This window comes from Diabrotica undecimpunctata, chromosome 6, assembly GCF_040954645.1.
Source record: "Diabrotica undecimpunctata isolate CICGRU chromosome 6, icDiaUnde3, whole genome shotgun sequence".
NCBI classification, from domain to species: domain Eukaryota; kingdom Metazoa; phylum Arthropoda; class Insecta; order Coleoptera; family Chrysomelidae; genus Diabrotica; species Diabrotica undecimpunctata.
The window spans coordinates 35,942,307-35,953,426 of record NC_092808.1 but is presented as its reverse complement, the minus strand read 5'-3'; the positions used below and the strand labels follow the sequence as shown (position 1 = coordinate 35,953,426).

Sequence of the window (11,120 nt, the reverse complement as noted above, 5' to 3'; positions counted from 1 at the left end):
GATAGAGAAGGCAAATGAATACCAACTACCCGTATTTCTTGCCTTCGTCGACTATGAAAAGTGGTTTGATAGTATCGAGGTGTGTGCCATAGAACAAGCTATTAATAATTGTAGAATAGATTTGAGATATAGGCAACTAATACATAATATATATAAAAATGCAACTATGATAGTACAACTAGATGAAAATACAAATCCCATCCCCATTAAGAGAGGAGTGAGACAAGGAGACGTAATATCGCCAAAACTTTTCAACCTAGCCCTAGAAGACGTCTTCAAAACTACAAACTGGTCAACCTATGGTATTAATGTTAATGGCAACAAGTTAAATCACCTCAGATTCGCTGACGACATAGTGATTATAGCGAGCACATTCGAGGAACTGCAAATTATGATGGGGGAAATAGCAGCTCGCTCCCAATACGTCGGCCTAAAAATGAATACGAAAAAAACAAAAATAATGACAAACACAAATGGCCCCAGACGTATAACTATAAATGGCAGTGTGATAAAACAAATCCAGGAATATATCTACCTAGGCCAAATCCTGAGACTTGACAAAGAGAACCAGTGCGGAAATTACTAGAAAAGCAAGACTAGCATGGGCAGGATTTGGAAAACTTAGTTGGATACTTAAGAACGGCTAAATACCCCAATACTTGAGGAGCAAAGTGTTCAACCACTGCATCCTTCCTATCATTACATATGGATGTCAAACCTGGACCTTAACCAAGGCAAACATGAATAAACTAGCCACAACAGAAAGAACAATAGAAAGAGCCATGACTGTCAGATAAAAAGAGGAACGACTGGGTAAGATCCAAAACAAAAATCGCGGACATAGCAACAAAAATTGCCAAATTTAAATGGAGCTTCGCGGGCCACACTGCTAGACAAAAAGACCAACGTTGGAATACTACAATACAACATTGAAGACCTTACGAAAGTAAACGACCAAGAGGAAGACCACAGATGAGATGGGTTAATGATATTAAAAGAATAGCCGGAATAAATTGAAAATATGTTGCTCAGGATAAAGACCGATGGAAGGAGTTGGGAGAGGCCTATGTCCAAACATGGACGACAGAAGGCTAAGAAGAAGAAGAAGAAGACACTATGGGACAGAGCTGGAAGCATAGAAATACGGCGTAGATGCAAGGTGGAGAACATCAAGAACTGGGTAAGAAATAGAAGAGTAGAATGGAACGATCATATAAACCGAACACCAACAAAGACGGCAAGAGAAAATTCCCCAATAGGAAGACGATCAGTAGGAAGACCTCGATAACGATGGAACGACAACTTACTGGAGGCACATTAAAAAACAGACAGAGTCATGTCTTTATAAAAAGAAGAAGAAGAAAAAGAAAAAGAAGATTTAGACTATTTATATGTGGAAATCAAATATTAAGTTTTTTTTTTGTAAAAAAAAGATATACTTAAGAATAATTCTTTTACCAATTGATTTAGCTTATTCTAAAAGATTCTGCAGCTTTGAACGGTTTTCCGTAATTGCTTAGATAAAAATAAAAAAAAAAATAGTGAAAATCATAATTACTAGAAATAAAAATATATCAAAAAATTGTCAAAAATTTTTAAACGTTTATTAAAAAAAATTCTTTATACATACATAAACACTAGAAAATATAATATTTCTTAAACGAAACACCAGTTAAACTGATTATGTTGTTTTATTTGATATTCAAAACAAATAACAACAACTACAACTAAATAAATTATGTCTTAAATTACAATTTGGTTAAATTTCATGTACTTGATAGTATTTTATTTTTCCCATATTGCTTGTCACAAATACACTTCGGTCGGCGTTAAATTTCTTGTCGATTAACTTCCACCAATCCTGATGATGTTTGATAAGGTAAGCTATAACCTTAAGAGCATTTTCTTTTTGAGTTGCATTACATTCTGCGCAGTTCTCTTTGAATGCACCGGGAAGGACCTCTGAAAAATAAAAAAGATAACAAAATATAGTAACCACAAAAGTGTTAATGGATTAAAATTATACGAGAACTGTTCAGTGTAACCATGTTTGATCGAGATATCGATGATGTTATTTCCATGCCAACAAAATTTAGAGTTTTTGGTTTGAAATTATGAGGTTTGTGATTATAAAGTGACATTGATTATCGCAAAAAATATCAACAAAAAAAAAAGGTATTCGGCTGTTGGCAGTTGAGGGCCATTCAATGGAAATTTACAAAATTATTAAAGCTATGTTATTCATATATGGCAGTGGCTAACTCATTGTCATTATTGGCGTTATAACTCTTCGTGAGCTTTTGCCTCATTTAATATTGCCTATCATTTTTGTTGGTCCTGTGACACTATTTCCCGTTGTCGCATTCCAATTTTCTCCAGATTCTTTCTGACTGCATCTTTAAACCTTTCTTTAGGCCGTCCTACAGATCTTCCATCTGGTATTTCTCAAACTACGTTGTTTATAAGGTGATTGTCATTACTGACCAGACCATAAAACTATAGTATGTAGTTACGTTACGAATGAAATCGAAGTTAATTAAAAACCCGCACAAAATCAAATTGGTGTTAAAATATTAAAGGAACCACAAATAAAGGAACAAGTTGTAAAAACTGTTACTGAAAATCTACATAATTGCCAAGAACTGAATAAAAACAAGCAGTAATTAAAGCAGGAAGTGAAAACTTAAAACCAAAAGAAAGAAAACATAAAGAGTGGATGATTCAAGAAAAATTACTTTTATTAAGTGAACAAAAATCATTCAAAACAAAAAATCAAATTGGATATAAAAAAATGTATCAATTAATTAAAAAATAGATGCTAAAGAGAGACTGTTACGTGGGCCAAACGTCCAAGAACTAGAATAATTTGAGAAAAATTTGCCTTTTTTAACATGGATAAAATGATTAAAGAACCAACAGAAATAAAAAAAAATAGTTTAAACTAGTCAACTAGAAGATGAAACTGGAGCTTATGACAGATTTAGACCAGAAGATGCAGAGATGGACAGAATATAAAGCACAGGTTTTTAAAACAAAAAGAGAACAGAAACACCAAAAGAATTTAGAAATGATAATGGGCCTGAAACTACAAAAAAATAAATAAAATATGCATTGAAACAAGTGGAAAATCTCCCAGCACGAAGGAATTTCCATTGAATTACTCAAAATTCTGGCAATTGAGTTTACTAACTTACTTTTGGATCTATTCAACACCATCTATAGAACAGGAATAATACCTAAAGAATGGTACCAATTGACATTTATACTGCTTCCAAAAAAAGCCCATGCAAAGGAGTGCAATGAACAGAAGACAGGACAGATGGACAGAATATGAAGCACAGCTTTTTAAAACAAAAAGAGAACAGAAACACCAAAAGAATTTAGAAATGATAATGGGCCTGACACTACAAAAAAAGAAATAAAATATGCATTGAAACAAGTGGAAAATCTCCCAACACGAAGGAATTTCCATTGAAATACTCAAAATTCTGGCAGTTGAGTTTACTAACTTACTTTTGGATCTATTCAACACCATCTATAGAACACGAATAATACCTAAAGAATGGTACCAATTGACATTTATACTGCTTCCAAAAAAAAGCCCATGCAAAGGAGTGCAATGAACAGAAGACAGGACAAATGGACAGAATATAAAGCACAGCTTTTTAAAACAAAAAGAGAACAGAAACACCAAAAGAATTTAGAAATGATACTGGGCCTGACACTACAAAAAAAGAAATAAAATATACATTGAAACAAGTGGAAAATCTCCCAGCACGAAGGAATTTCCATTGAATTACTCAAAATTCTGGCAATTGAGTTTACTAACTTACTTTTGGATCTATTCAACACCATCTATAGAACAGGAATAATACCTAAAGAATGGTACCAATTGACATTTATACTGCTTCCAAAAAAAGCCCATGCAAAGGAGTGCGATGACCATAAGACGTCTTAATGAGTAATGGCTTGAAATTGTTGTTAAGAGTAATACACTATAATAAAATATATTTATTTACTATTTCATTGATTTTCAGAAGACTTTTGATAGGGTGCAGCATAATCTTTTTGAAAGAAATTTTGTTAAATAAAAACATAGACGGCAAAAACTTTAGAATTATATGATGGATATAGATGCAAAACCCGCCAAGTCACATTTTTGTGAAATTTGCGTTTGATACGGGAATTTGTTTTTTATGTGTATAGACATAAGTTCAAACATAATTTAGATGCAAATTCCAACTTAAATCGGAGACCGTCAAGTCTGGCCTGACCAATAGCGAAACGTTTGGACTGACACATGATTAACCCGTTCTCACGAAGTAGCATGTGGCAGCTTTTAACCATGTAATGTTTTTAGTGTTGTTCAGATGCTATTTAAAGAAGACTTACGTAAATTTCCATTTGTTTTGTTGTAATGGATAACGATAACATTGGTAGCTCTATAAAAAAAACGAGTCCAGAATGTAGCCGGAAAAGAATCGTACGTGCTAAATACAAAAAAGTAGTCGCTATAAAAATATGTAAGCTAGATAATGTTTTAATCTATCGAAATAATCATGCTTTTTTTAAACATTCGGCTAAAGGTTTTCCTGAAAAACCAAGATGTTTTCATACACATAAGTTCTTGAAGTGCAATTCATTAACTATGAGGGATCTTAAATTTGTTCATAAAAGATTTTATAAAGTTTCGTCCAAAACTTAAACAAGATGCTTTCATATTAAAATGTAGTGAGACTAAGACACCGCAGAGAAGAAGAAGACGAGCAGAGAGAGAAGTGAGCAGCATAATTTTTTAAAAACACGTATTAATAAATTAAAAATTACCAAAGCAAGATGATGAATGGATTAGTGTATGCAGAAAAGCCTTTATGCAAATTTTGGGCGTGAAAAATATAGAATTCAGGGTATGGAAAAGCTTTTTTTTAAGAATTTGTGCTGAAATTTCATTACTGCAGGAGTCAAGTAAAGGAAAGAACCTATCCTACCATGTGATCTTAATATAAGAAATTTCTTTAAGTTTTACATGATATCAGTGGATAGCGCTTTTAGGGTTAAGAAACATCATTTTCGTTCATAATTTACAACGGACTAATATATAGGTTTTGGAACGCCTATCATAGACGCATGCTCCCATTGTTTAAAATATAAGAAAGACATAAGGAAGGAAAAAGATGAGGAGCAAAAAAAAAGATCTGATTGTTTTACAGGAATTACATAAACTTAAAGCAAAAGTATTTTACAAAATTCTTAAAACTAACAGCAGCGAGAAAGAAGTTTTTTCAATGGATTGTCAAATAAAACTTATGTTTTTTATACAATTTTTATAATTTTTCAGCTGTATATGATACTTGTAATATGAAACTTAACTCTTAAATAGTTTCAGCTTATCTATGAACCGATTTAGATTTGCAAAAAATTCAAATGTTATAGCTTCAGCGTTGTTCCACAGATTATCAAAACATAAAGTTTCCAAAGATGTTCAAAAAATTTTAATTTGTGCAGATGACAGTCCTGGTCAAAATAAAAATATCACAATAATCGGTATGCTTGAAAGTTTTTCCATAAAAAGGCACCTGATAATATTCGCTGTATTAAACTAATATTCCCAGTTGTAGGACACAGTTTTATGCCGGCAGATAGAGTGCTTGGTATTTCCGAAGAAAAATAAAAAAAAAAAACAAAAATTATAACCCATCCAGAGCATAACATAGCTATAATAAAACAAAATGTCACAATCTGTAAATTGGTCGACGACTGGAACGCGTTTCATTGGAAAACCTCAGTATTAGAAGTTTTTAAACCAGCAGGTGCTTCGCACTTTCAATTTCAACAGTACAAACGCGTTAGAATTTTGAAGCAAAATGATAATGCAATTGAAGTTCAGGGCGAAGTTAACTACAATAATTCCATCGGTGTTTTAAAGGGCATTTGTAAGAAGGGAAAATATATTCGGCCGATTAATTCTGACAAATTTGAAGCTGGCTGAGTAAGTGACAAAAAGAATACCTACAGTTATTCCAAATTATTAGAAACGTATTATGGAACTGATTGGCTAGAAAATTCTGATTTTGAAGATTGAAGTTTTATAAAGATGCCATATATATATATATTTTCTCTAAATAATGATGAGAGTGATTCACAACTATTGACAAATGAGTGAAGAATTTTCTCCAGAAAAAAAATTGGGATGTAAAATTTTTTGTGTTAAAAAAATAATTATATAAATATAAACAAATAAATATGTCTTAAATATTAACAGTCTAATGTTTACAATTATTTATTAAGTAAAGGTTAAAAGAACACTGTTCCGAACTTTTAGGGAATTTCCAATCCAAAGTGTCTAAATTTTGTTGGAAAGCCCGCCATGTAAATTAATAATACCAATTTGATAATGAAATTGCAGGTCAAATATTTTTTATTTTATATTCTTCTAATAAATCATTATACTAGAATACAAGTAAATCAAACAGAAATCTCAAAATATCGCAGAAGTCCCCTGTAATGGTTTTTAACGTCTCCTGAAAATTTTGATAGATGTGACATATGTAACCTATGCTGGAATCAAACAGCGAAAGTGATGGAAGAAGATGAATTGACCAAGGACATACCCTAAGGACCGAATTAAAATCTCTAGTTGAAAATAAGATCACAGCTTTCATATATCGTACAAAAATGTGAAGAAGAAGTTGGCTATAAATTAAGTAAAATAGATGTAAGAAAGATTATGAAGAGATAGAACTTATGAAGAGATAGGAATCGTTCTAATTACATACAAGTATATACAAACATAACTATAGGCTAGAGATCAATAAAGATAGCAAAGAAAACCCAATACTTAATTAGTTTAAAAGAGATAAATAAAAAGTATTGAAATAAATATAGAACATTTATACTCAAATTAAAAAAAATAGACAGGTATCAGAGGAGGCGTAAGATTTCTTGGATTATATGAAATGAGTTCTCAACACAATTAAAATGTATAGTTTTATATAATAAAACTAACGTATTGCTAATTCTGACGTAGATACTAAAAACAAAATAAAGTGAAAACTCCAGAGAAAGCCAAACGATTAGAAATAACTGAAATATTAATATATGTTTAATTAATTTATATACTTAATCTACCAGTAGTATTTAAATGTTACTTTTTAGAAAAAAAGGTAATACATATATGATTTAGTGGCAACAAAACGTCACCAACAAATTTATTTATATGTGTTTGGATATCTGTATACAGTGCATACATAATTTAAGAAAAACAAAAACGTAACAAACATATTAACCTCACCTCGTAAGTAATCTCCATCTTTGGTGCAGGTGAATGGTACATCTAACAAACAGTCTATATATCTTTTCAATAATCTTGTATTATGTAGAACATCGTGCAGATTGATGTAGGAGTATTTTTGCGTATACGCAGCAGCACAGAAGCTAACGGTTGCGAAGAAGACGACGATCACAAATTTATGCATGTTGTCTTGTTTGTGACACTACACTTTAATGAAAAGTAATGTATATTTACTCGCTTTTATATTTTTAAGTAAATTTAAAAACGTTCATTACTCATTGAAACATTAAACTTTTCGTTAAGTGTTTATAAATGATTTCTGGGTAGGCAATAGAAAAATTGTATGTCACCATTTTTATTGACTTTCTTTTTTAAAACTTTCTTTTTATATTATACAATAATGTTACCTTAATAAGTATTTCCACTATAGTCATATATTTGAATTGTATTAATGGCACAAATTGTAAGGTCTCTATTAATTAATGTTTAATATGTATTAAATATCCTAGATATAAAAATATAAATATTTAATAGTGTAATTAGAGCAAGCGAATTGGCGTGTGTTTGGTAAAGTACCCACTATCTAAATATACATGTGGAGACTCTCTGTAGTATTTTATACTACAAAAAAATAGAAAATAATCTTCACATAAATATCCAGGCAGATGAGCGCTAGAAATTAGAAACTAATTGCTGGACATAAGCCTCCTCTAGCCTTTTCCAAACTTCTCTATCTTGCGCGGTTGCTATGCAGTTTCTGATGATCCTTTTTCATCGGTCCGTCTTGGATGATAATCTACAATACTTGTTGTTCTATTTGATATTTTTACTGATCAATAAACTAGTGCATTTATATTTCAGTTTTGCCATTTTTTTGTGGATAATTTAATTTACATCAGGTTGTAAAAACTGATCATATGCATGTATTTTTCTGTATAAGCCAATTGTAATATCGATATCCGTTTTTAACCTACAGCTGCGCTAAGAATCACAAATTAAATTTATTATCTAAAGGATTTTTCATGTTTGGTTATATGTAGGTACTTATCCTTATTTCATGTCCTATGTATATTTTCCAACCAGAACTATTTCTGTTGTAATTATATCAATGTCTTCGTTGCTAAAAAAATGTACTATAAAAATTGTCTAGGAAGCTCTTAAAATGTTGCAAAAAAACTTGGTCCATAATAAACAATCTTTAAAACAAATCTAACACAGCTCAAACATTTTCTCTTCCAAACCCTGAAAATCTAAATGAATACTTCGTTAATGTGAGTAAAAATATAACATCAACTATTTTGCCACAACAAGATCCTATTTATCCTCCAATTTAAAAAAGATCTTGAATACATTCTTTATAAGATCAGTTGATAATTCTGAACTGATCAAAACAATCAATAGTATCAAAGGTAAATCTTCCTGTAGTACTGATGGACTATCCAGAAAAACTTTCTTAAATACCCCAAAAAAATGTTGGAAGTTCTGGTCTTACTCATTAATGATTTTTTTGAAAAAGGTATATTTCCAGAGTGCCTAAAGAGAGCCAATATTATTCTTTTTCATAAGGGTGATAAAAAATCGAATGTCTTCAACTAGAGACCTATTGTCTTACTACCAGTCCTGTCTAAAATTATTAAGAGACTTATAAAAGCCCGACCTAGGTCCTTATTTATTGAAAACAACATTCTATCACAAAGTCAGTTTGGCTTTTTATCTAATAAATGTACCAGTGATGCTGTTTTCTGTACTACATGAGATCTATTAAGCACTAAACAACAATCTTTACACTGCCTATGTTTTTTGTGGCTATGCCAAAGCTTTTGATTGTGTAAATCACGACATTTTGATAAAAAAACTAAATTTCTACGGAATTCACTGATTTCTTTGAATTATACTGAATTTGAATTATTAATGATACTGACTCTAGTCACAAAAATATTGTATGTGGAGTACCACAAGGTTCAGTATTGGGTATGCAACTATATCTTCTAATCTACTTAAAATAAAAACCTGGTCCGACTCTAATTTACTCTCTTTTAACGTGGATAAGACAGAAGCATTATCCTATAACGGAGCTTTTCAACCCTTGCTTCTTAGTTACAGCCGGATCATTTTTGTTGATTCTGTAAAATTTCTTGGTATTTTTATAAACAGCAACCTTAAATGGTCCTTCATATCGATTTTTTAAATAAAAAACTAGCCTCAGCATGCTGTGCAATATGATGTGATCGAAGGAAATCAATTAAGCATTTTTCAAAATAACACATTTTTCTTTGTTCGAGTTTCATCTTTGATATGGTCTTTCTTTTTGGGATTCTTGTACAGCTGCCCAATCTGATGTTATTTTTAAATTACAAGAATTAACGGGATTTTAACTATTCCCTCTTTATATATTTTAGAAACTGTTTGCCTAATTCGTAAACTCCTATATGTTTTTCCATCAAGACCTAATCATTACTACTCCTCCAGAAGTTCAAGCTTTGATGTGTATTTACCGATCCCATTCACTGAGTTAGTAAAGAAATCTATATTATATTTGGCAAAAAAATTATACAACCATCTCCCTTTGCAACTTAAATCTACAACTCCTATTTATCTGAAAGACCTTATTATTCAGTAAAAGAGTTTCTTAACGAATTATTAAGAAATTACAGTACCTTTATGTACCGGGTGGTTCAATAAGCCGTTCTCTCGGCTATATATCAGAAACCATTCATGTTATAACTTTGGGAGAAAAAATTCCTTGGTAAAAGTGGCCAAGAGAAATCGCTGGAAATAACTTTTAAGTTTCTGGGTTAACCGCTAAGAGGCGTAACCTGTGAAGAAAAATTTAAAAACCAGTTTTTTGTGAAATATGCCCAATTATACCAAGTGTTAAATAAGTAAACTAGAAAGAGGTCTAAATTCCGCACAAAGATGTTCAAGTACTTTTTTTTTATTTTTTCAAATAAAGGGTGGGCGAGAGTGGGAAAGTATTTATGGATAAATACCTATAACTTTGGTTTATATCAACCGATTTTAGAAAGAGTGTGGATGATTTAATTTACATCTACTATAAAACAATTGCATTTAGTTTTAATTGTCATGGGTAGAGGGTATTTCAAATAGAAAAAATTAAAATTTGTTTTTCTTTAAAATGGTTAACGGAAACACATATTTATTGTAAACTATAATGAAACTGGATTAAATTCGTAACAAAATGGCGCAAACCGCATGTTGATAGCTTTTGTCGAACTCGAGATATGAATAAAAACGCATAAACATAAGTAAGTATAGTATTGACTCACCCTTTAATAAAACTTAAAATTAAATATGTGAAAGATCATATAAATATCTCGATCATTAAAACTTAATGTCCAATTAAATGTTCAAATTGTTTTCCATCGTTGTCCATACAAAGATGTAATCTTTCGCGCGTAGACATATCAGCTGCTTTAATCTCAGCTGTTGATATACTATTTATTACGTTTATATTGCGCTGTTTCGTGTCGTCTAGCGTGGTTGGTCAAGTTTGGTACACTAAGTCCTTTAATCTTCCCCACAGATAAAAATCCAGACATGTTAAGTCTAGAGATCTAGCTGGCCATGAAAATATACTTCCCCTTCCAATCCATTTATTTGGATAACTTGCATACAAATAATCTCGAACTCGTCTGAAAAAGTGCACTCATATCATATCCCTTCTTGTTTGTAAGGAAATATCTTCCAATAAAACGGGCAACTGATTTTCCAGAAAATCCAAATATGTTTCGCCATTTAAAGTTCTATCAAAGAAATATGGTCCTACGATCTTTTCATCAACTATACCATACCAAACATTAAGACTCCA

At 31.3% G+C, this 11,120-nt stretch overlaps 1 protein-coding gene across 1 annotated transcript; it reads right to left on the bottom strand.

The window, feature by feature from the left end:
- Positions 1 to 1,759: 1,759 nt before the first annotated feature.
- LOC140444290 (allergen Tha p 1-like) lies at positions 1,760 to 7,475 on the bottom strand. The gene is made up of 2 exons (XM_072536040.1): positions 7,292 to 7,475; positions 1,760 to 1,962 (listed from the first exon to the last, which is right to left on the bottom strand). Exons 1-2 carry the CDS (start codon positions 7,473 to 7,475, stop codon positions 1,760 to 1,762), a joined length of 387 nt encoding a protein of 128 aa, XP_072392141.1.
- Between the last annotated feature and the right edge of the window lie 3,645 nt (positions 7,476 to 11,120).

Coding starts and splice junctions, on each gene's coding strand:
- LOC140444290 (XM_072536040.1), bottom strand. CDS start 7,475: ATGCATAAATTTGTGATCGTCGTCTTCTTCGCAACCGTTAGCTTCTGT. Junction 1,963..7,291: donor AGATGGAGATTACTTACGAG/GTGAGGTTAATA, acceptor TTTATTTTTCAG/AGGTCCTTCCCGGTGCATTC.